General features: G+C 42.8%; 1 protein-coding gene across 3 annotated transcripts in view; it reads left to right on the top strand.

The window, feature by feature from the left end:
• UXS1 (UDP-glucuronate decarboxylase 1) overlaps window positions 1–26,563 on the top strand; it is a 119,087-nt gene that overhangs the window by 23,974 nt on the left and 68,550 nt on the right. Inside the window, exons 2-5 of one of the 3 annotated variants that reach the window (XM_081100718.1) lie at window positions 14,971–14,998; window positions 16,323–16,371; window positions 17,721–17,764; window positions 23,311–23,366. Coding sequence is in view for 2 of the 3 variants with exons in the window: in XM_081100716.1 (XP_080956842.1) it covers window positions 14,971–14,998; window positions 16,308–16,371; window positions 17,721–17,764 (136 nt within the window). In the remaining variant the exon portion in view is untranslated. Of the gene's footprint in view, window positions 1–14,970; window positions 14,999–16,307; window positions 16,372–17,720; window positions 17,765–23,310; window positions 23,367–26,563 lie in introns of all 3 variants that reach the window. The other 2 variants (XM_081100716.1, XM_081100717.1) reach the window with 2 other exon arrangements.

The raw sequence follows: 26,563 nt of genomic DNA, 5'->3' as shown, positions 1-26,563 counted from the left end.
AAGAGGCGTTTGGGAGAAGTGTAATGGCCCTGAGGACAGGAATAGGTGTGGCAAATTGGAGAAATTATTTGGACCAGAGTGGCTTGAGCCTGGACTGTAAGAACATAGAGGTATGGCTGTGACTGGCTGGTCACCCGCTCCCTCGGGGTGGAGGTTCTCCACCTTCCCCATGCCTTGGCCCCTGTCCTGGGATTCTGAATGAGGAGGTCTGAAGACCACATGGTGTCTCGTAGGCTGTGGGAGGCCTGGATTCCATCATCAACACTGGAGAAGGCAGACGCCACTGTTCCACCCACCCCATTCTTGTCACTGTTAGGTCCTGAGCCTTTTCAAGCTAAAGGGCACTGTGGTTAGCAGCCTTTGCTGTAAGACACCACAGGTTGCTTGGCTCCTAGCAGTGGCTCAAAAATAAATGTTTTCACTTTTAAAAAGAGAACTGTGTTTATGCGGTGGCTGCCCTGCTACTACTTCGGAACGTGCCGTTTCTCTTGTGCCGGTGCTGAAGGACTGCGTGGCTGTGATCTGGCTAAGCTCCCCAGTGTCTCTGGTGGCCAGTGTCCCACCTTTCTTGCACTAGTGGGGTCAAGCTGTTTCCTCCCTGTAGTCCCAGGTGGACCCATACTGTTTCTTGTCACCGGAGCCTCCTCTCCATTGGGACCACTCTTCTCTGGCAGCTGCTCTTGGGGTCCTTACTGTACCTCACGCATGTTGCTTACCAGATGCATGAAGTTTTGTGCGCAAGGTCTTACCCCTCCACGCATCTGTAGGCACCAACTTTATTGGATGGCCAGCAGGTAGATGAGTGAGGAAGGATTTTAGGAAACATCGAAAAAACAAGGTGAGTTCTCCATGGGTTCCCCATGCGGTCAACACTAACATCACTATGCCAAGTTGGTGAGCCCGGCACACTTGCCTGCGGGCATGCCTTACATACCGTGTTATGTAGGTGTGTGCCCATGTGTGGTAAGAGAAAGGTTTTCTTAATTCCCACTTCTTCCTGTGATTTAGGGTAAAAGTGCACGTGCTTTCCAGGTGACTGGTGATGAGAACGCCCAATAAAAACATGCTAACGCATATTGTGGCTGTGCCAGCTGTACAGGTGGGAGATGGAAATGGCGGTTGATCTGATCCAGTGTGATAACAGTGCTTAAGATAGGCTGGTAGGAGTCATGAGGAAGAATCGGCACTCTATCTGTTGCCTGGCTTTCAAGTCCAAGCTTTATGGACTGAATTGATGGGTCTTCATTTGTTTGGGGGCTTGGAACTCTGGATTGTTGAAAGCTGTGGATCAGGGCTTTGCATAGACTCTCAAGGATCATCCTCCTCACCCCCACTTCCCGGGGCTCATCCCTGAATCCATGGCGCACTCAGGTGTTAGACTGACAGGAATTGTGTTCTCATGAGAATTATTTCAAGGAGAAGCTGACTGTATTTAAGAAGCTAAATTAGACTATTGCAGACAAAAGTGTTGGGATAGCATTTTAATTTTTTCTTCGTTGGAAAAGGACACTCATTTAAATTTTTTTTTCTTTCAGGGAAAGTGGAAGGGAGGAAGGGAGGGAGAGAGAAAGAAATATCAATATGAGAGAGAGACATTGATTGGTTGCCTCCCGCATGTGCTCCTGGGCCTGGGAATGAACCTGTAACCCAGGTATATGCCCTTGACCAGGATCACACCCACCCTTCTGTGCTCAGGCTGATTCTCTATCACTGAGCCACACTGGCCATGGCAAGACACTCATTTTTAATCATACCTTAAAATAAATCCATTTTTTGCTGTATGTGAAAATTTCTATATAATAGATTTTGATGATCTAGACTTTCCAGCATAGCATGGAGTCTAGATACAGACATGCGAATTGGAGAACTAGTATGCCTCAGTTTGCACACAAGTATTTTTAAAGTTTATAATAAAATTAAAATAATTTAAAATATCTTGAAAGCTGTATAAGGGAATTTGCTTTCACGCTTTGTTAATAACAGTGAGTGACTATCCTTTTTCTTTTATACTTTTAAAAATATTGAGTCCTTGTGTTATACATAATAGATTTCATTGAGTTCAGTTTAGTTCCAGTATTTACTGAGCACATCTGTTAGTAATTCCTTTGAGACACTGTAAGTGTAGGGAGGCGCACATTAATGTAAGCAGGTGGCAGAATTTTAAAAGCAACATTAATTTTAGGTAATGTTTGACCTGCAACATTCTAGGCTGGTTTACACAAAACACGGGTCGAGGCTCCGTCATGGTGGCAGATCACTTGTGTTTCTGCCCTTTGGTGTGTAGGACGATGCTCCAAGCAACCGAGCCGCCTGGCCAGGCTCCTAGTGCATGTTGACAAGCCAAAATGAGACCGTTTTTTGAAAATACCCTGGGGTTTGGTCAGCTCCTGGCTGGTCACTGACCTTTGGGACTCTGTTTTGGTGGTGATTTTATAGGTAACGAGCTCTCCTTGTCCCCACCTGTTGCCAGGGGAAGTGGACTTCTTGTGATGTCACAAGAAAAGGAATTTTCTGAGACTCCCATGGGAGAATGAGTTATTGGAGAAAGCTTTATTTCTGTGGAATCAAACACCTGAGTTTCCAAGGTCCCATTTCCCTCCATCCTATTTTGCTTTCAGCAGAGCTAGGGTTAAAGCTGTTGTCAGAGTTTCATTTCATTCCTCCCCTCCCCTCCCCTCCCCTCCCCTCCCCTCCCCTCCCCTCCCCTCCCCTCCCCTCCCCTCCCCTCCCCTCCCCTCCTCCTCTCCCCTCCCCTCCTCCTCTCTTCCTTATTTTTGAGAAAGAGAGGAATTGAGAGGGTGAGAGAGAGAAACATTGATGTGAGAGTGAAGCGTCAATTGGCTGCTTCTTGCATGCTCCCCACAAGGGACGGGCCTGCAACGCTGGGCATGTGCATGGTATGACGCCCAACCAACTGAGCCACACTGGCCAGGTTCGTTGCCCAGAGTTTCCTTTCCATGTTTACACAGTCCAGTCCAGCATTAGACTAGCTTAGTTTGGGTTCCCACCTGCAGTTCATCAGTCCATTGCATGCGGCTTCCAGTGTTATATTGTATGTAAATCAGCGAGCTAGACAAGACGCCTTAATGAGCCAGTTAGTTAGGAGTCATCTTTATTGCACGCGGGTTCAGAGCAGAATACCTCTGTCAAATTCTGAACCCAAAGCATAGAGGAAGTTCTCTCTATTTATACCTTTTGATCTCTTTGTCTGCAGAATTTACAAAGAGCTTTGTGTGAGTTATTTTGCAGACAGTTTTGTAACTTTGGATACATAATGAACAAACACTTGGCATGAGAATATAGGAATTACTATCAGTGTTTGCCTAGTACGTTAGATGGCTAGCTTGCAAGGTCAGATAGTTAAGTTTTTATCTTTTTCTATTATTCAAACTAAAACAGTTATTTTACAGAATAAGGGACTATCTAAAAATAACAGAGTTGAGCTATAGAACTAGGGACTGTCTAAGAATAACAGAGTAGTTTAAAACAGCAGTTTCACACAGCAGTTTTCCAAAGGAGGGATTACTATGCTTCATTCCCCACTGGTTTTATGTAAATGAGTCAAATCATTGACTTTCGTGCGTCACTGTTGGGCAGGAGGTCATACCAGCTCCTGAGGACTATAAGCTTGATAGAATTAATTCTCGGTTGAATAAAGTTAATAAACCAGTTTATAAGACAGGGGCCCAGAATGAGCGCCAGGAGTATACATGAGAGTCTCAGCTTTAGTGGATCTGATGAAGACCTTGGATTCTTTATTCTGTCTGGGCTGCCTTAAGCCGGGTGTGATGAAGCCACGTTGGGATTCCGTTGACCTAGTGCCGTGGGAGTGATCAGGATGATGGTGTGTGGTCCCCTCCAGGTAAGAGTCAGTCCTTGGGTGGTAAATTTCTTTACCCAAACAGAGTCATCAGGTTGGAAGGGATGGACTGGATCAGAAGTTGGTACAGGCAGAGCATCTTGGACGTGTTTCTGGATTGCTTTCTGGGTAGACTGTAAAGCCTGTAAGAACTTGAGTAAAGATTGGTTATGGATTTTAGCTTTCTTAGATTGGGAGAAGCTTTGTAAGCTTAGTGTGGTTCCCTGTAAGCTTGTGAGGTGGGTAGGTCAGGGTCTGGAAGACTCACTAGACTCTGTAGAGGCCCCACTTGTTTTAGGGCAGCCTCCTGGGCTGCTTCATCTGCAGCCTAGTTCCCTCTTGCTTCTGGGGAGTCCCCTTTCTGGTGTCTCTTACAGTGGACTAATGCTATTACCTTGGGTAGCTAGATGGCTTCTAGTAGTGCCAGAATTTCTTCCTTATTTTTGATGTCCTTCCTGGCTGAAGTTAAAAAGTCCCTGTTCCTTGTAAATAGCACTGTGTATGTGAGCCGTTGCAAACGCGTACCTGTTATCAGTGTAAATTGTTACTGATTTGTTTTTTGTCCACCGGAGAGCCTGAATAAAGGTAATTAATTTGGCCTTCTATGCTGACGTCCCGCGGGTGAGCGTCTGAGACCAGATGGTTCGGTCTTAGCCCCTTATCTTATATATGTAGAGGTGGAAAAACTTAGTTACATCTGGTAGTGCCAGTTGGCCCATCGTCCTTGCTCTGCTTATGTCTGTCTTACTGCCTAATATATTACTTCAAGGATCCTGGCTCTGAATTTTTTTAGGGAAAATCAATGTCGGTGGGGCTTCTTTGGCTACTTCCATGCTGAAGAGGGATGGAGTTTTCTTTTCAGAGCCAAGAGAGCCTTGCTGTCTATTAGAGGGACAACGAGGCCAGGGCATAGAAGAAGGTGGGCTTGTGACCTGGCCGAGACAAACTGTATTATAAAAATTAGTATTATTGAGCAATTAGAATAGCAAGAGTTACAACAAATAGTCTGGTGGAAGGGAAAGAAAACATTTCAGTTCTAATAATTTCTATTGAAATATGATTTTTCTCCTTAAAATTATTCTTCTGTTTATTAAATGAGCCAAATCAAGACTAATTTATCTATTGTATTTAATTTGGCCTGATTGTTTGCATAAACATAATAAGAATGGTAACTGACCACTTTTGCCGGAATGCCATGATTGAATCTTAATGTGCCCCGAAGAGCCGGGAAGCCAAGCCATCTAGCTGTTCATCAGGCCTGCCAGTATCCAGTGAGTTAGGTGAATTCCTTACCTGTAGCGACTTTCCCCGTGCCCGTGCCCTAGGCTTTAAGGCCCATCTCAGCAGCCCTCCTACTTGTTGCGGCCTAGGGTGCGTGGGGGTTCTGTAGGGATGCAGAGGCGCCCTTGTTGCTCCCCTTCTACTTTGACCAGCTGCCAGTGATGGTAGGGCATGGGCCTGAGGCTCCAGCGCCAGCTATTTTCAGGGCTACTAAGCAGGATACCAGGCTTTCTCTGTGGCACTTTTATTGGCTTCAGGTCTTCAGAGTTTAGACAGGGCTCTTTAAAACATGATACTCCAGTCAAAGTTTCCGGTTAATAAAACCACTATTGGAAACTGGTCTTACTGAATTCATGCAAAGAAATGTATTGCCAGATTTCGGAGGAATTATATAAGGAGAAAAATATACTGACCTGCTTTAAGATTTTCTGATTTTCCTTGCCAGTCCTTTGTATGGACTTTTCAGAGTAATATATTATTATTTTTTTAATGTATTACAACAAAAACAGTAAGTGCCTTTAAATGACAAGAAGAAATTTAAAATATGTAACCCCCTTCCAGGATAGCTAATATATGGCCATGAAAATGACGCTTAGTGTGGGATACTGGACATTTGCCAGTTACTCCCAAAGACTACTAAAGCCTGTAGACCTACATAGGTCTATAGTAATTGGTGGCAGCTGCATTTAAATCTGCAAGAGAATTAAAGGTTAATACAATATTATTAATACAACTAGAGGCCCAGTGCACAGAAATTTGTGCACTTGGGGTGCGGGGAGGGTCCCTCAGCCCAGCCTGAGCCCTCTCACAGTCTGGGACCCTTTGGGGGATGTCCACCTGTTGGCTTAGGCCCGCTCCCTGGGGGAATGGGCCTAAGCTGGCAGTTAGACATCCCTCTGGGAGCCCTCGGGGGATGTCCAACTGCAGCTTAGGCCCACTTGCAGCTGTCAGCCCGGCTTGTGGCTAAGCAGAGCTCCCCCTGTGGGAGCACACTGACCACCAGGGGGCAGCTCCTGAGTTGAGCGTCTGCCCCCTGGTGGTCAGTGTGCGTCACAGCAACAGGTCAATCCACCGTTAGGCTCAATTTGCATATTACCCTTTTATTATATAGGATACAGTACAGTATTGGCACTGTGGCCACTTCAGGCAGCCAAATCTTCTACTAAACATGACACATGGTAGGGCTATACAAACAGCTCATGGAGGTGACTCAAGTTCATTTTTGACCTTCCCACACAAAGCAAAACTGTCACTGTCTCTCTGGAGTCATGTCCATGAAGATACAGGCTTTATCTAAGTCCATTATACAGTTTTCTGCAGGCCACTGTCAGAGCTGTGCACGGTGGCCAGTTTTCCTTCTAGCCACAAATACGGTCTGTCTAATTTCCCTAAAATGTATTCTGGCATGGGAGAAAGTTGTTTGCTGAACACAGGGAGCTAACCTTTACACAACTGGGCTTGGACATCTGCCCAGCAAACTGTAGTTTACAAGTTCAACATGTGGCCTCAGGTCGTCCTCCCAGCCCAACAGGGTTTCGGCCAGTCCCTTAGTCAGACTCCTCCTCTCTTGGAGAGTCTGGAAGTCTTGAAGGCTCTCTGGTCCACAGAGAGTTCCTTCCCTTTCCCCTCTCCTGTTAACCCTTTTTACCAGTTATAGGGCCTTGCCATCCCTGTCTCTCAGCACTGCTTGGTTGCTAGTGGCGAGCCAAATACAGCTGGGGCTGCAGGGAGAGACAAGTTTGCACATAGCAAAGAGCTCTGGTGGCGGCTTGGGTATCAGGCCCTTGCCTTCCCACCTGTCCTCTTTCCTGGCAGAGACCTTGACCTTTCCCACAGGCTTCTCTATGAGTAAGAACAGGGCATCTGCCCCCCTCCCCCACCTCCTCCTTTCACCTTGCTCTCAGGGGCTGAGTCTTTAATCTATCTAGCAACCAGCTCTAAATCACCAGGGTGGCTGTGGGCTTCAGCTCTACCTCTCCATTACCTGGCTCCTGTGAGTTCAGTTTTTCCCGAGATACGTCTGCTCCTGTCCTGTTCTTTTCTGCCTGTTACTGAAACCTTACTCTGTCCATTTTTATTACATACGTAACCTTTATAAATTTCATACTTTTAAATTAGCCTTTAAACCTTCTTTCTTTGTCCTTCAAAAATGCATAAATATGCCTTAGTCTTTCTAACATTCTTTTTTTTCCTGGTATATCTTCAGTAACCTGTACTGGCCTTTTTTTTCTGACCATAGAAATAACCCTTTTTAATCTGGCCAATAAAATACTATATCCCAAAGTTTTCTCTGTTTAAACATTCCAGCGCTGCCCAAGAAGTACCCAGTAGCCCCATCCTGCCATGCTTGGAGGCAAACTTTTTTAAATCTGGCTTGACAATGAGATTTTCTCTATGTGTATTGGAGGGTTAAAGAGAATAAAATGGGGCAGAGGAAGATTTATTGTGCTTTGCAGACAATTTGTGGACTTGAAGAAACCAGCCAGTAAAAATCTACAAAAACTTATCTCTCTCTGCTCTCCCCGCCAACGCTCCCCCCTTTCTGCATTAACCATTTACTCTGTCCTTAGCAGGCAAACAAGGTCTGAGATCCTGTATATTTAGACTTTTTGCGTTTAAGGACACATTCTTCTCTCTGTAACAGTTGCTTTCCCTTACAGATTTTCCCTTCTTTATTCTAAGCCCCCAGAGGATCTCAAATCCTCCTCACTACTTTTCATCTCTCCGACTATCCCCCAGTCCCCTAGCCTAGGGCTTCTCTATCTCAACAGGCTGAGAGCCTGCTATCCTATCTCACACCTGCTCCAGAGCAGTTTTCTGCTCTCTTCCTCCCCAAGTCAGAGCGGATGCTGTCCCTAATAGAGACCCACTGTAAATCTATCAGGAAGGGCAGGGAGGTCACAGGTCTTGGGACTACATGATCCTCTGCTTGCTAGAAGGGCTGAAAAAGGCAGCCCACAAAGCAGTTAATTATCAAAAATCTGGCAATCTTTCTCTCTCGCCTTACACAAGCCATGAGAAAATGTATTAATCTTAATCCAACAAGTCTTAGTTCCGCCTCGGCTGGCCTGTGTAGGACTATGATGTCACAGGCAGGGGTGGGGCCCTGTAAGTATCTCCGCCCTGCCCAGTTTAGCAAGTCCTACCTCTCTTTCTGTCCTTGGGAACCTCTGTCCACCAGAGGAGATAAGAAAACAGTTTTATAGCATTTTACAACTTTGTTGCAAATAGTTAACTTGGAAGTCTTTTCTCTTGCTTTTTCTTACAAGCAGTCTTGGAACCTAGCCGGCCTTTGTTTTAACCTTCTCTGGGCTACACCCTTTACAATTTTATACCTTTAAATTGACCCCAGAATTCCAAAATTTTTAACCTAATACAGCCAAATCACAAATCAGTGAAGAGCAAACCAAAGCCCCTACTATGAAAATAGACAGAAATTTTATTAGCAGAAATTTTATTAGCGGGCTGATTCCCTCCTTGACAGAGAGCAGACCTCCCTGAGAAAAATAAATCTCACCAGCACTGCTTAGGAGTTTTGCAGTTTGTCATGGAGTTCAGCCTTAAATAAATAAAACATTTTAGGCAGACGAGTCAACAGAAGTACAGAATAAATCAAAGTAGCTTTCGCTTTTACGCAGGCTCTCACACTTCTATTTATAAACCAGTTAATGAACAGATCATTATGCTGAGACAGACAGACAAACATCCGTACTCGCACTCTTTCAGTAGACAAGCACTCTTGGGAGCTGAGCAGATAACCGGAACACTGTCCAACTCCCCTGATGGATGTGGGGGTACCCTTGGCACTCACACCCCCAGGACAGGTACTCTTGGGAGCTGAGCAGATAACTGGAACACTGCTCAACTCCCCTGATAGAAACAGTCGTGGGGGCCTAACAGAAACAGATGTGGCCCCCCACTCCCCGAACCCATGCCCCAGGACAGAGTTCTCAACTAACGTCTCGGTGAGAACCTACCGGAGAAGTTAAGACTGCGTCCAGTCCTCATCTCAGTAGCAAGATGACTAGTCAAACACAGAAAAGTGAACTCAAAATTTCTTAATTGAATTTGAATTTGCTCATCGCCGGAGGCTTTTTCCGATGACTCCAAAAGAATGCAGGGGCATGTCAGGTGTCCCTTGTCTGGCTGTCACGACCACAGAAAAGAGTCCCTGGGGCCCTGGAACTTCATCAGGTGGTACATCCCATAGAGATCCTTAGGGCCTGGCAGCCAGGCAGGGGAGGCTGTCCGTCCCAGGCGACCCAGACGAGGTGCCGGTAGGCACCTGTCTCATCTCGCTGGGGCCTCCAAATGTTATATCATAAATCAGCGAGCTAAACAAGATGCCTTCATGAGCCAATTAGTTAGGAGTTATCTTTATTGCGCACGGGTTCAGAGCAGAATGCCTCTGTCAAATTCTGAACCCAAAACGTAGAAGTTCTCTCTATACTGTATAATATCATACCATCTATGAATAATGACAGTTTTACTTCTTCTTTTTCAATTTGGATGCCCTTTATTTCTTGTCCAATTGATATGGCTAGGACTTCCAGTACTGTGTCGAACAGGAGTGATGAAAGTGGGCATCCCTGTTTTTTTTTTCCTGTTCTTAGGGAAATTGGTTTTAGTTTTTGCTCATTGAGTATGATGTTGGTTGTGGTTTGTCACATAAGGCTTTTATTATGTTGAAGTATGATCCCTCTATTCCTACTTTGCTGAGAGTTTTTACCAAAAAAGGGTTTTGGATTTTGGCAAATCCTTTTCTGCATCTATTGATATGATCATGTGATTTTTGTCTTTCAGTTTGTTTATGTGCTATATCACGTTTATTGATTTGTGTGTATTGTACCAGCTTTGCATCCCCAGATTAAATCCCATTTGGTAATGGTGTATAATCTTTTTAATATATTGCTGTATTCAATTTCCTAATATTTTGTTAAGGATTTTAGCATCTATGTTCATCAGGGATACTGGTCTATAATTCTTTCTTTGTAGGGTCCTTATATGGTTTTGAGATTAGGGTAATGCTGGCTTCATAGAAAGATCTTGGAAGGGTTCATTCCTCTTGAACTTTTTGTAATAGTCTGAGGTGCGTCGATGTCAGTTCTTTTTTGAATATTTGGTAAATTCCCCTGTGAAGCTGTCTGGACCAGGGTTTAGTTTGCTGGAAGTTTTTTTGATTACTGCTTCATTTTCATCAGTAGTTATTGGCCTGTTCTAGTTTTTTTTTATTATTCCTGTTTGAGTTTTGGAAGGTTGTATTTTTCTAGAACTATGTCTATTTCATCTAGGTTCTCCAGTTTGTTGGAATATAGATGTTCATAGTATTTTTCTTTTTTTTTTTTAAATAATCCTTTGTATTTCTGTGGGGTTGGTTGTTAACTTCACCTCTTTCATTTCTGATTTTGTTTATTTGGGTCCTCTCTCTTTGTTTCTTGGTGAGCCTGGTTAGAGGTTCATCAATCTTGTTTATCCTTTTAATGAACCATCTCTGGTTCTGTTGATCTTTTGTTTTTGTTTGTTTGTTTTTTGGTCTCTGTGCCGTTTATTTCTGCTCTGGTATTTCCTCCTACTTACTCTGGGCTTTTCTTGTTGCTCTCTTTTTAACTCTTTATGCTGTAGGTTTAGATAATTTATTACCAGGTTTTCTTGTGTTTGTGTGTGGGTTTTTTTTTTAAGGTAGGCATGTAGTGCTATGAACTTCCTTCTCAGGACTGCTTTCACTGTGTCCCATAGATGTTGGATTGTTGTGTTTTCATTGTCATTTGTTTCCAGTATGTTTTTATTTCTTCTTTGGTCTCTTTGGTAACCCATTCATTGTTTGATAGCATGCTGTTTAGCCTCCATGTGTTTGATTGTTTTTGAGCGTTTTTATTGTAGTTGATTTCTAATTTTATGCCATTGTGATCTGAGAAGATGCTTGACATAATTTCATTCTTCTTGAATTGGTAGAGACTTAGCCTGTGTCCTTATATGTGGCCTGTCTTTGAAAATGTCCCATGTGCATGTGAGAAGAATATATATTCCGTGCCTTTGGGGTGAAATGTTCCGAAGATGTCAATTAGTTCCAGCTGATCAAGTGAGTCATTTAGGATTGCTGTTTCTTTGTTGAGTTTTTGTCTAAAAGATTTACCAAGTTGTGTCACTGGGGTATTAAAGTCCCCTATTATGATTGTATTGCTGTCCATCTCTCCTTTGATAATCTTCCAGAAGTTTTTTTTATATATTTGGGTGCTCCTGTTTTGGGTGCATATATGTTTACCAGAGTTATATCCTCTTGTTGTATCAATCCCTTTAGTATTTAGTGGGATTGGAACAACATGAAACAAAGCAATATCCACATAATAGGGGTGCCAGAAGGAGTAGAAGCTGAGCAAGGAATAGAAACCCCGCTTGAAGAAATAATGACACAAAACTTCCCTGACTTGTGGAACAAAAGGACCTAGTGCTGTGAGTGCAATCCAGAGGTACCCCACACTCCTTCCTGCCCAGGTGCCAGAGCTGTACTAAAATTGCGAGCCAGAGGCTCCTAGGGCACAACCTAGAAGTTTTGTGTCATTATCTCTTGTTATGGCCTTCACTTTGAGGTCTATTTTGTCAGATATAAGTATTGCTGCCCTAGCTTTTCCTTTTTTTTTTCATTTCCATTTACTTGAAAAAAGTTTTCCATCCCTTCACTTTCAGTCTGTGTGAGTCCTTTGTTCTGAGGTGGGTCTCTTTCAGACAGCGTAGAAATGGGTCATGTTTTCTTATCTATTCAGCCATCCTATGCCTTTTGATTGGAACATTTAATCCATTTACATTTAAGGTTATTATGGGTAGGTACTTGTTTGTTGCCATTTTTATTCTTTATGTCTGTATTTCTCTTTATCTTTCTATTCCTTTTTCTTACACCAATCCCTTGAGAATTTCTGGCATTGCTGGTTTGGTGGTAATAAACTTCCTTAGACTTTTTTTGTCTAAGGGGATAATAGTTCCCTTGCTTTTAATTACTTTGTATACTTCATTCCATTCCCTTCTGGCCTGATGTGTGTCTGTTGAAAAATCAGCCTATAGTCTAATGACAGAGCCCTTGTAAGTACCTTTCTGTCTCTCTTGCCGCCCTTGAGATTCTTTGTTGTTAATGTTTTCCATTGTAATTACCAAGTGTCTTGGTGTGGGTCTTTTTGGGTTCCTCTTATTTGGGACTCTCTGTGCTTGTATGACTTTTTTGTTCCACAAGTCAGGGAAGTTTTGTGTCATTATTTCTTCAAGCAGGGTTTCTATTCCTTGCTCAGCTTCTACTCCTTCTGGCACCCCTATTATGTGGATATTGCTTTGTTTCATGTTGTTCCAAAGCTTCCTTAAACTCTCCTCCTGCTTTTTAAATTTTTTTCCCCAATTGCTGTTCAAATTGTGTGTTGTCTGCTGCAGATACTTGGTCGGCAGTAATGTGTGCACAGTTCTTCTGGTATGTAACTTCCTGTGAGGTTCCAGAGCTCTCTGGCATGCATGGGCTGTGGCGCCTGAGGCAGGGTTGTGCCCTAGGAGCCTCTGGCTCGCAATTTTAGTACAGCTCTGGCACCTGGGCAGGAAGGAGTGTGGGGTCCCTCTGGCTTGCACTCACAGCACTAGGTCCTCAAGCACTGGATCCTGGAGCCCGGGTGGGGAGGCATGGCGCAGGAGGTCTCTCTTCACCTCACTATTTAAACTCAAGTGTTTTGGCACTTTCACACTTCTTTTTCCATGTGTTTTTTAATAGCAGAAGTCATACTTCATATGTTTTTTCCCTCTGACACTATCATAACTGTATTCTCATGTTACAATATAGTTTTCTGGTCCTATTTAATGGCTTTCTGTTTTCATTGGATGGTGGTATAATTTAGATAGCAGCTTCCCAATTGTCAGATATTTTGGTTTATCCCTCTGTCTTTTTTTTTTTTTTTTTATAAATTATAAATAAGGACATGATTTGTGAAGGGAGCTTTCCTATATGTATACTCATGGCTTGAGGATAATACTCAAAAGAAAATCACATGGTCCAAAGATATAAACAGTACAAATAGTCTCTGCTTTTTTGAGGAATAGTGAATATTGTACTGATTCATTTTAATTTCTCCTATTTCTTGCTCACTTGCCACTTTTTATTTAGTTAGTTTATTAATATCTTTTCTGTCATAGTTTCCTCCTCTACCTGAAGAAGTATATGATTTGATGGGATCAACTTGTCCCTTCTTAACTCATTGCAAAGAGAATTCTCACTTCGTGTTACACAGTGTTTTGCAAAGTATCATACTTTAAAAAGATATTAGCTTGTAAGAATATGTAATAAGTAATTTCAAAATGCAATGGGTATTTAAATTTAAAGCGTGCTTGTAACATTTATGTAAAACGTTTTTTGTACTCGTTCAATAGAAACTTATCTGGCCACTGGGTAAAGCTAGCAATAAAACTACTGGTCCACAATGTGTTAACAATGTGTGTTTCTTAATAGGGGCATGATTTTTGGACACAGTTCTATTCAATAAACATGAATTAAGACCCTACTAGGTACCAGAGAGTAGCAATCAGAAGATGCCTAGGATTAGCTCTAACCTCAAGGCTTTCTCAAGTTGGGGAAGGTGGAATGGGGAGGATGTTTGTTATTTGCTCTCCTTTTTTCTCAAGCACTTGGTCCTTGGGAGTTGTTCAGCATTTAGGGCGTGACCAAATAAGGGCTGAGTGTGTATAATAACTTAGGACCACTCATTCGTGGTGAAGGTTTCTGTATGATGTAACCCTCTGTTCACTAACTTGAAGTGCTTGCTCATGGTCTAGTATTATTTCTCAAAGTTATCCATGGTGAAATTTTGCTATTGTACCCCACTGATTTATGCACATTTGCTGACCACCAGCTGTAGACATGGTAACCTTCTCTACAGGTGTCTTGAATCAAGGAGGCAGCCCAGTAGCCCAGACACTGTAGTCTAAGTGAGATGGGATAGGTGCTGAGAAAGGATGGATGACTCTAGTTCAGTGGTTCTCAACCTCCCTAATGCTGCGACCCTTTATTACAGTTCCTCATGTTGTGGTGACCCCCAATTTCATTGCTACAAATTGAACATAATTAAAGCATAGTGATTAATCACAAAAACAATATGTAATTATATATGTGTTTTCCGATGGTCTTAGGCGACCCCTGTGAAAGGGTCGTTTGACCTCCAAAGGGGTCGCGACCCACAGGTTGAGAACTGCTGCTCTAGTTGAAATTAAGGCACAACATCAGGCCATTACTTAACTTCTCTGGATTTTGTTCTCATCAACACTTAAAGGAAGTGTTTGGGCTGAACCCTCTGTGTTTTTCAGGCATGTGGTCCTTGATCCTTGTGACTGGCTCGGCGCTATTGAATGCTTAACTCCAAATGAGATATTCCAAAATTAGAGGGATATATTTGATCATGTTTTCACTTACTTTTTAAAAAATATATATTTTTATTGATTTCAGAGAGGAAGGGAGAGGGAGAGAGATAGAAACATCAATGATGAGAGAGAATCATTGATTGGCTGCCTTCTGTTCGTCCCCCACTGGGGATCGAGCCCACAACCCAGGCATTGTGCCCTTGACCGGAATCAAACCGGGGACCCTTCAGTCCACAGGCCGATGCTCTATCCATTGAGCCAAACCAGTTAGGGCTTCACTTACTTTTTAGTTGGACTTAATATTTTAAAAGTGTGCATTATAATGTCATCATGATCTATAATTTGGTTTACTTAGTGAACTTTAAAACATTGGTTAAAAATTAAAATTGTATTTATTGATATCCATGAATGTCATGAACTTGATTATTATCTTTTTCTTCTTTCTCTTACAGCTGTTTGGGGCAACTACGTTAATATGAGGTAATTGATTTTAATAATTTGGGTTTTGTAGACACATTTCAGTTGTTACATATATACCATTATTATCATGGCTTAATTGGATTTAATTTTAAAAATAAAGCCAAGTATTTTTCTATTCACACATCTGGGCTGTATCTTGTCTTCTGTGGATCTTCTCAAGGAATGCTGCTGGTCCCTGGCTCTAAGGATCAGGCCACGTGGATGCTGAGACCACCTGTCCTTCCCGAGGAATCTTCTGGCCTCACTGTGCATTATTTGTGTTGCTAACTAGGGCAGGAAGGACACTTATAAAAGTGAAATCCTTGTGTCAATTTTAAAAAGTCATCAAAATGTAATAAGTGTTCATTGTAAAAACAAATTTGGTGCAGTTAGTATAGTTTTATTAGGAAAAAAAATTACTCCACGTTGTTTTTCTTGGTAGTAGAACTAAATTAAGAAAGCAATCATGATGTAGTGATTGAACTGGATCTGGAAGTTTAATACTGCTATGCCCCCACCAGGCTTTTCATATTGGGTTGGTTTTCAAGGAGGGGCCTTGTTGAGCTAATTCCTGCCACCAGGGCTTGTGTGTTTCCTGACAAAGGCTTCTGTGTGTGGCTAGGTGGGGTGTTCTGCCCCCATTTAAAGGAGTTCTGTTTATTTCCTTGGAAAAACTCCATTTGGTTAAATCCCCAGGAAGCCCAACAGTCAGGCTTGTACTCCTGTAGGTACACACCTCCTGCTTTAAAATCCCTTGTTGGGTATAATGTGAAAGTGAGATTATTTTATTTCATAGAAATAATGCTAAGGCAGTAGTGAATGTGTGAGATGGATTTAGATTTCCTCTCCCTGGTTGACTTATTTTTCTCTACTCAGGAGGGAATTGGCTCATTTTCTATATATATAAAAGCCTAAGTGACCAAACAACCGGTTGACTGGTTGCTATGACATGCACTGATCACCAGGGGGCAGACGCTCAACGCTGGAGATGTCCCCTGGTGGTCAGTGTGCTACCACAGTCAATCTCCCACGGCCAGCCAACCTCCCGCGGTCCCTCCTCCCAGCCAGCCAACCTCCCACAGTCCCTTCCCCCGGCCAGCTGGCAAACCTCCCAGGGCCCCTCCCCCTGGCCAGCCAACCTCCCGTTGCCCCTCCCCCTGGCCTGCCCGAGGGACCCCACCCGTGCATGAATTCATGCACCAGGCCTCTAGTATGACTGATGTTTGGAAAGGAGAGAGAGGTGGTCTCAGACTTTGGTTTGTTTTGTGGACATTTGTTCAGAAATAACTCTTGAAGTCATAAAGCCTTTCAATTGATCTCAGTTTTGTAGCTTTCTACTCAACAGGTCTATCCAGGAAAATGGTGAAATGAAACTTGAACGGAAGATTGAAGAGGTTAGTAGCCTCTTCCATATTTTGCTTCTGTTTTTTTCTATATATTTATCTACTTCAGTTCTTTTGCTTGTGCTGGTATCTTTATTGTCACAACTTGATGCTGATCTATGATTTTGAGACCATTTATCAAAAAATGATCCCTGCCCAGCTAGAGTGGCTCAGTTGGTTGAGTGTCATCTGTGCACTGAAAGGTTGCTGGTTCGATTTCTAGTCTCAAGGTACATACCTGGGTTGTGGGTTCGATCCCCAGTTGGGGCACGTACAGAAACCAACTGAAAGTTTCTCTCTCAGATGGCTGTTTCTCTCTCCCCGCTGCCCCCCACCCTTTCTAAGCATGTCCTTGAATGAGGATTTAAAAAAAAAAAAAAAATCCCTTATTTAATAGGAGACTTAATATTGTTATGCTGAAGATATATCTTTGTGTCAGTTTTTGTCCATTTTATAAAGGCATGCTCTATTAAAACACATTCTATCTTAAAGGCAAAATGAGTTTAAACTTTTATGTGACTTTTTGGTGCGCCTTTCCAGAAATTCTTAGAGAAAAGGAAGTGATTACCTGGGTGAGGGATGGAGGCCAGTGCCAGCATCCACTCTACCTGAGCAGATGCTGAAAGGAAGAAGGTCTGCCTGAGATGCTAGGACTCTGGGAACATAAAGAGTGTCCGTAGGTGCAGACAGAGAAATCACAGACCTCCCTCACTGAAAGCTAGTTCCTTTAGTTGGTAATATACCTTATATTTTTAAGTAATTGCTTATGTTTTAGTCAAATAAATGTAGATATGAATATACTATTGTAACATGGGCCTGGGAAGGGATGAGGAGTTCCTCGTTTTCATTTGAAGCCAGATGCTGAATTCCTGGGGAAGCCCTTGGGTTGCCTTGTTGTTCTGTTCATGCTCAAGGTGTTAACACAGATAGGGATTGACTTATGGCCTGTGATTTCTGTGTTAGAGCTGGTTCCCTAGAGATAGCATGCAGAAGCAAGATGATACGCTTTTGTGGGCAGCAACTAGGGGATTTTTAGTTCCTGAAAAAAAACCCAGTAGTATTGAGCTGCCTATTTTTATGAGCCTGAACCACCTTTAATATTGTTCATAGTAAGGTAGGAAAGTAAAAAGGTTAATTTCCTCAGAGACTTACGCATCTGTGGAGTAAGGGTTCCAGTGTGCAATTTATTATCTTGATTCTGGAATTGTGATTGAAGTGGTATAGCTTAATTTCAAACTGGAAGTGCATTGTAGGAGGAATTTAAAATCTGTTTTGCATTATGTCATACCTATCTGGAACATCAGAGCAAGGTGAAAGTGGTAAAGCCCTGTTTTTGCTGATACTGGTTATTTTTATTTTAGATTGTTGAACCACTTAGAGAGAAAATAAGAGATTTGGAAAAAAGGTATGTATGCTTTTTGTTTTGCATTTAGGAAAATGCTTATATCTTTACGATTGATTTTAGAAGGTCAGTATAATACACACACACACAAACACACACACACATACATACACACATACACTAGAGTCCCGGTACACGAAATTTGTGCGTGGGGCGGGAGTATGTCCCTCATCCCGGCCTGCACCCTCTCCAATCTGGGACCCTTTGGGTTATGTCTGACTGCCAGATTAGGCCCGATCCCAGTCAGACATCCCTCTCACAACCCGGGACTGCTGGCTCCTAACTGCTCGCCTGCCTGCCTACCTGATCGCCCCCTAACCGTTCCCCTGCAGGACTGATTGATGCCTAACTGCTCTCCTGCCAGCCCGATCGCCCCCAACTGCTCTCCCCTGCAGGCCCGGTCGCCCCCAACTGCCCTCCCCTGCTGGCCTGGTTATCCCTAACTGCCCTCCCCTGCAGGCCTGGTCGACCCAACTGCCCTCCCCTGCTGGCCTAGTCGCCCCTGACTGCCCTCCCCTGCTGGTCTTGTCACACTCAACTGCCCTCCCTGCTGGCCTGATTGCCCACAACTGCCCTCCCCCGCCGGCCATCTTTTGGTGACCATCTTGTGACGATGTGGGGGTGGCCATCTTGTGATGATGTCGCACAGCGCCACCTAGGCTTTTATTATATAGGATTTATCTCAACCGAGTAATTAATTCTGTAGTATGAAAAAATGTAAGGCACCGTCAAGACAAGAGCCTTTATACAACATGGTAAATTTTTACTCTAAAATTTGGATGCAGTGTTTTCTAAACTTTTTTTTCTTTTGTCATTAACCCTACAAGACTACTGTACCGATTTTTCGGTAATTTCTGAATCTACCGCTGTACCTAATTTTCAGTACTTTGCCTAGTACGTGAAAAAAATGCGTCACAAACTAAAAATAACCAACCAGTCATCCTCAAACCTCATGCTTAGCCATTGCAAATGTCTGCCCCCATGTGTTTGAATTGACTTTGTGTGATTTGACGTGAAAAAATTCTGAAAATTCACAATTAAACGAGCGGCTGATGAACCAAGCACTTCAACAGGAAAGCAAAGGTTCAGGGCCTCAGGTCTGGTAGACTTAAGAACTGCTTTTATTTTATTTTAAATAAATTTTAATGTTTCAATTACATGTACATTATTATATGTTTCATATTTACATCCTAGTAATTAGGCATTATATAATTTACTAAGTGATCATCCTAATAAATGTTACATCCCAATAGATAATACAAAGTTATTAGAATATTATTGACTATATTCCTTATGCTATACTTTACATTCCCATGGCTAGTCTGTAACAACCAATTTGTACTTCTTAATCTCTTCACCTTTTTCACCCAGTCCCCCTAACTTCCCTCTCATCTAGCAACCATCAAAGTATTCTCTGTAGCACTGGCTGGTTTTACTCAGTGGTTAGAGTGTCAACCTGCAGATAGTAGCATCATGGGTTTGATTCCAGGTCAAGGATACGTAATTCGGTTGTAGGTTCCCCAGCCCCTGTAGGGGTGTGTGCGGTAGGCAAGCAATTGATGTATCTCTCTCACATCAGTGTTTCTCTTTCTCTCTCTCCCCCTCCTCTCTTCCCTCCCACTCTCTCTGGAAATCGGTGGAAAAAATATCCTTGGGTGAGGAGATATATATATATCCTATATAATAAAAGAGAAACATGTAAATTGACTGTCCCTTTGCTATGCTCACCAGCCAGTCAGTGAATATGCAAATTAATCCAACAAAGATGGTGGGTTAATTTGCATACATGGCGCTGGGTGGAGAGAAGTGGGAGAGCCGGCAGCTTGGGGGGCCGTGGCTCTCTCGGTTGCTCCCAGCACGGGGAGCACCAGGAATTCTGGGGATAGTAGTTCTGATGGCAGCCCCAGGACCAGAAGCAGAAGCTCAGAGCGTGGGGAGCACCAGGAATGCTGGGAATCGTAGTTCTGGTGGCAAACGGATCTCTTAGACACTAGAGCAAAGTGAGCCTGGAGCAAGTTACTGTTGCGGTGGGGGATGGAGGGAAAGCAAAGGAGAGAGACAAGTAAAATCAGAGTGTCTAGGAAAAATTCAAGGGAAGATATCCTAAAACTTCCAGGAAATCTCCACCAATGAAGCAAAGGAAAAAAACATGCCTCTATTATTCTGTGAGCAACAAACCAAACTTGGTTGGGGGTCTCAGACAATTCGCTCATATGATTGCAAAGACCGACAGAAACTCCCGGATTGGAGAGGGCTCCCCTGAGGGCTCCCAGATTGTAGAGGGTGCAGGTCGGGCTGAGGGACCCCTCCACCCCTCTCCCCTGTACACAAATCTTCGTGCACCGGGCCCCTAATCCTATATAATAAAAGCCTAATATGCAAATCGACCGAATGGCTGAAGGACCGGCAGAATGACTGGTCGCTATGATGCGCAATGACCACCAGGGAGCAGACACTCAATGTAGGAGCTTTCTCCAGCTTGCAGGCCCCAGGCTAGCCAAGGCGGGAGCCAGCGGGGGGTGGGGGGGCCCTGATCAACCTGCTGGTTACCCCGCAGAGGGAGGCGACCGGCAGTGCTGGGGGATGGGACCAGCAAGTGGGTGGCACCAGGCCAACCAAGGCGGTGTCAGTGGGCACCCCCTATCTCCCCACCGGTTGCCCCACAGATCAGCCCCGATCGCAGGCCAGGCCTAGGGACCCTATCTGTGCACGAATTTTGTGCACCGGGCCTCTAGTATATATTCTCTGTATCAATGAATCTGTTCCCATTCTATTTGCTTACTTTAGATTCAATTGTTGATAGATATGTATTTATTGCCATTTTATTGTTCACATTTTTTATCTTAATTTCTTCTTCTTCCTTCATCCCTTTCTCTCTTCCTCCTTTCCTTCCTCCACTCCCTCTTTCCTTCCTTCCTTCCTTCCTTCCTTCCTTCCTTCCTCCCTTCCTCCCTTCCTCACTTCCTCCCTTCCTCCCTTCCTCTCTCCCTCCCTCCCTCCCTCCTTCCTCCCTCCCTCCTTCCCTTCCTTCCTTTCTTCCTTCCTTCTTTCCTAGATTTCATATAATCTGGTTGTGTGGTGATGAACTCTTTTACCTTTTTCTTGTCCAGGAAGCTCTTTATATGTCCATAGATTCTAAATGATAGTTTTGTAGGCTAGAGTGATCTTGGTTTTAGGATCTTGTTTTTCATCACTTGGAGTATTTCTAGCCACTCCCTTCTGGCCTGCAAGGTTTCTGTTGAAATCAGCTGACAGTCTTATGGGAACTCCCTATAGGTAACTAACTTCTTTTCTTTCCTGCTCTTAAGATTCTTTGTCTTTATTCTTTGGCAGATTCATTATGATGTGTCTTAGTGTGGGCTTCTTTGGGTTCATCTTGTTTGTGACTCTCTGTGCTTCCTGGTCTTGTATGCCTGTTTCTTTCACCAAGTTAGGGAAGTTTTCTTTCAGTATTTTTACAGATAGGTTTTGAATGTCTTGCTCTCTTCTCCTTCTGGCACACCATGATGTAAGTGTTGATATACTTGAAGTTGTCTCCGAAGCTCTTAAAATACCTTCATTTTTGTTTGTTCTTTTCTTCCTTTTACTGTTCTGATTGGGTGTTTTTTGCTTTCTTATATTCCAAATCACTGATTTGATTCATGGCTTCATTTATTGTCCTGTTGATTCCCTGTAAATTGTTCTTCATTTTAGTTAGTATATGTTTCATTTTTGTCTCGCTCTTTTTGTGCTGTTGAAGTTTTCACTAAGTTCATTGAACATACTTATAAACAGTGTTTTGAACTCTGCATGTAGTAAATTGCTTGTCTCTGTTTTTTTTTAGTGTTGTTTTTTTTTTCTGGAGTTGTGTTCTGTTCTTCCATTGGGACATGTTTTTTGTTTCTTCTCTTTGGAAGCCTCCCTGTGTTTGTTTCTATGTATTAGGTAGAGCTGTAATATCTCCTGGACTTGGTAGAGTGGCTTAATATCGATATTCTGTACGGCCCAGTGACACAGGCTAGCCCCCTTCCCTCCCCCCACCCCACCCTGGGCTCTCAAGGTGTGTTCCTTGTGTGGGCCTAGATTGCTGTTGGCATGTCAGTGAGAGGCATTTACCCCTGAGCTGATCAGCTGCAAGGATTGGCTGCATCCACCGACCTCCTATGTTGGACCACAGTGGAGGATCACTGTGGAGAATCAGCCCACCCCATAGAATAGGACTTACTGTAGTGGCTTTGGTGCCCACTGAGTCTACCACTTGAGAGTGTTTGTGGAGGTGTTTGGGATTGGGTGATGCTTCATTGTGGTATGAAGTTGTCCACTGGATGCACTGGCTCTGCGGCCTCCCAGGAGGTGCAGGCCAAGGTCAGCCAGTACCTGTGTTCTGCCCAGGGCCAGCTGGCATGAGCTATAAAGCAATCTGTAAATGGCTGCTACTTGCTCTGGATTTGGAGGTGCCTGGCTGAGTCCAGGTTGTAAGCCAAGACTGGCTGCTGCTACTGCTGGGTCTGGTGTATCTTAGCAAGAGATGCACACTAAGGCCAGATGCTGCTTGTTTGAGAGATTTTAGGAAAGTCTGAAGGATGAGCCAAGACAGGCCATTCATATGGAAAAGCCACTGGAAACAACTTGGGTGGACCCACAAATTGGGTGGGGCAGGGTCTCAGGGACTTACCTGGATGGAGTGAGTAGTGTGAGCCAGGTTGATAACAGGCTGTAATATGGAACCAGCCTGCCAGATCTTTGGGGGGTTCTCAAAAAGGAACAATGGCCCCCGTTTGCACTTCCGTCTAGGAGAAAGCTGCCTCTCCAGCTCTTGCTCTGATGCCGGACAGTTCAGTTCCTCCCTGCGTGTCTCTGGTGCCTTTCAAGCTGCTGCCCCAGTACTAAAACTCAGAAGGAGGGAGTCCTAGTAAGTCTGTGCACAGGTCCTTTAAGAGGAACTTCCTGGGACTCCAGTAACCTCTGTCTCCCTCAGTTGTAGTCCATGCAGGTTTTCATAGCCAGAAGATATGGGGACTTCTTTTCCTGGCATTGGAACCCTGAGCTGGGGGCCTGGTGTGGGGCTGGGACCCCTTGCAATTCAGGAGGCAACCTTTGGAAATGAGATATTCCTCCCAAATTTTAATCACCACATGTGGGTGTGGGACCAGTCTGTTCCACATCTTTGCCCTTCCTACCAGTCTCATGTGGCTGCTGCTTTAAATCCGTAATTGTAAGACTTCTATTCAGCCAAATTTCAGGCAGTAGTGAATGATCATTTTTCTATAGTTTAGTTGTCAAGAATTATTTCTTTAAAAAAATATTTTTTATTACTTTAGAGAGAGAGAAGGAAGAGAAGGTGAGAGAGACATTGATTTGTTCCACTTATGTATACATTCGGTGGTTGATTCCCCTTATCGGGGATATAACCTGCAACCCTGGTGCACTGGGATGATTCTCCAACCAACTAAGCCACATGGCAGGGCTGTCAAGAACTATTTCTGATGAAAGCTATGTATTTTTCTCCAGGGCGGGAAATTATTTGTGTGTGGATGTATGTATATATTTATTTAAATTTACTTTTTCAGAGGTCTTCCTGAGCCCAACCAATGATCCTGTGTTAAAAGTTCTTCTAATATCCTCTGTGAGTTTGATTTTATTTTTTAATTTTTATGTATTTTTATTGACTTCAGAGAGGAAGGGAGAGGGAGATACACACACACACACATGCACACAGATGCATATACACACATACACACACACATATACATACATACATACACACACAAATACACATATATATATACATACACACACATCATTGATGAGAGGGAATCATTGATTGGCTGCCTCCTGCATGCCCCACACTGGGGATTGAGTCTGCAACCTTGGCATGTGCCCTGACCAGGAATCAAACTGTGACCTCCTGGTTCATAGGTCGATGCTCAACCACTGAGCCACATTGGCTGGGCTATGAGTTTGATTTTTAGAAACTATGATGATCTAAATAAATGTCTACATAAATGTTTTTGTTTTTCTGCATTTGAGTGTAATACCCAGGTAGTCAGAACATTGGGAGAAGAGAGGATCTTCTTTTTCTAAATCTTGTGCATTTCTAACTAAATTTCTGAAATTTAATTCCATACAAGTTGGTCAGATGGTTTCTAGCCTATATTGATTAGTCTCAGAGAATTATTTGCAAACCAAGAAAAGACTTCAGAGGGTATAAAACCTAGTATCATATGTAAGTGCTATAAGAAATTATGGTTTGTAATCTGTCATGTTGAGCCATTTAATTGCTTTTTTCACCAAAATATATCAGGAAGTTTTCAGAATTGAGTCCAGGTTATGTGGCTGGCAGTGAAGAATTGTGTAATATGGTGGAAACTTTATTTAAATCAGATTGCAAAGAAACTTTTTCTTCACCCTTTGAGGGTGATTCTGTGCAGTTTTTTCTCTTAAACAGTTGAGCTTCAGACACTAGGACATTTTCCTCTATTGTATTAGGAAAACTTTATATTTCTGGAGTAACAGTTGGGTCTTAGATGCTTACAAAAGAAAAATAATAACATTCATTAAGTTTATATACTCTTTTTTTCTTTTCTTGTGATGAGTTCAGATGATGTGCGTCAGCATTGTATAAGCCTTTTATCAAGTCCAGGATAAGAGGAAAGAATTGGAGAGCAATTTTTTGTCTTTGATTTAAGTGTTTTCATTATATGATTAAAGAGGAATAAGGATGGATAAAATTCATCAATCAAAATGTGTTTATTCATTTTCTTCATTTCTTTAATTGGTAGTTTATATATAATCAGGAAATTTATTAATTTCAACTCGTACTAGAGTAAAAGTTGTTAGTATTTTAAACAGATTCAGATAGTAATAAAAGGTTATTTGTGTTTAAAATCCTTCTTGCCATGATTCAGTGTTGAAATTATACGGCTTGTAAAATTCCAATGGATGAGAGCTAGAATTCGATATGACTAGCATAATTTGAGATTTTAATGAAGCTTAAAAAAATAGAAATAACCCACTACAGGTTTTATGTTTGTCACAAAAAAAAGTCTGTCCATCAGCAATAATTTTCTTTAGAGAATAATAATATTTATCTGTGAAAAGTGAATCAATAACTTACCAATATGACAAGGCTTACACACAAGATATTCTTAAATATGAGAATTATAGAATTTCCTTTGATATTTTCCTGATGTTCTTTGTACTTTAAAAAAATTGAGTTAAACTTCGCATATACAACTTAATAATTCAATACTTATGTACACTTCAAAGTGATTGCCACAGTGAGTTTAGTTAACATCCATTACCATATACAATTGACTCCCTGCACCCATTACACCCATCACCCTATCCCCTTCCCATCTGACAAACACCAGCCTGTTCTCTGTGTGTATGATTTCTGTTTTGTATTGCTTATTCATTTGTTTTGTTTTTTACATTCCAAATAGACGTGAAATCACACAGTATTTACCTTTCTTTGTCTGACTTATCTCACTTGGCATAATAGCCTCAAGATCCATTCATGTTGCCACAAATGGCAAGATTTCTTTGTTCTATGGCTGAGTAGTATTACATTGCATATATGTACCACAACTGCTTTTTATATTCATCCACTTTTTCCATATCTTGGTTATTGTAAATAATGCTGTAGTGAACATAGGGGTGCATATATCTTTTCCAATTAGTGTTTTTCATCTTTATAGGATAAATACCCAGAAGACAAATTGCTAAATCACATGGTGGTTGTACTTTTAATTTTTGGAGGAACTTCCATAGTGTTTTCCACAGTACCACTCCAATTTACTTTTCCACCAACAGTGCACAGCAATCCTCTACATCCTCCCCAATACTTATTTCTTGTCTTTTTGACATAGCCATTCTGACAGGTGTGAGGTGATACCTCTTTGTGGTTTTGATTTAAATTTCTCTCATGACTAATGATGTTGAGCATCGTTTTATGTACCTGCTGGCCATCTGTATGTCTTCTTTCAAAAAATGTCTATTCATATCCTTTGCACACTTTTAAATCAGTTTTTTGTTATTGAGTTGTGTGAATTCTTTCTATACTTTGGATTTAATTCCTTATTAGAGACTAGAGGTTTGATGCATGAAATTCGTGCAAGAGTAGGCCTTCCTTCCCCTGCTGCCAGCGCTGGCTTCCTTCCCACAGGCACCCGGGACCCAGAGGGAGGCCCCGCCCACCCACAACAGCCCGCTAGTTGATGAGAGGGGAAGACAGAGCCAATAGTCTCTCTTGAGAGAGATGGGTTGGTGGTGTTGAGGAGGTGATGTGCTAGGTTGAGGGTTTGAGAAAGATAGTGAGGACTTAGGAGATATCCAGGAGGTATGGGGTAGACCTACGTGCACAGTAAGAGGAGGAGGAGGAGGAGAAGGAGGAGCCGGCAGCGACGGCTTGGGCGGAGGGGGTGAGGGTGGTATTATTAGTAAGGACTAGGTAATCAGGACCCTGACGCTCAGTTTGGAATATGCTCTCCTGCCCTGGTTTCCACAAGGCTTCAAGAGATTAGTTAAGATATTCAGGGTCCCAGCAGGGGCAGAAAATGGGTCCCCCAGGAATTATTCTAGGGTTTTGGCGACCCTCAAAAAAGAAAGATAAGAACTATTAAGGAGATGAAGAGAATGACTAACCAGAGATACCAGAACATTTTACTTATCTGGCATCTGTGGATTCTTCAGGGGTCTTCCGGAAGAGAAGTTTCAATCCTCCAGGGGCTCACAGGAGTACTGGTCACCCTGATCCTGTGTTGCTATTTTCCTCCTGGTCCTTCCTCTCCTCAGTCTCACCCAGTGCCTACACTTTCACTC

The sequence above is a fragment of the Myotis nattereri genome (genome assembly GCF_964212035.1).
Source record: "Myotis nattereri genome assembly, chromosome: 10".
In the NCBI taxonomy this organism is placed as follows: domain Eukaryota; kingdom Metazoa; phylum Chordata; class Mammalia; order Chiroptera; family Vespertilionidae; genus Myotis; species Myotis nattereri.
The sequence above is the reverse complement of the archived record's forward strand: the minus strand, read 5'-3'. Positions and strand labels throughout refer to the sequence as shown.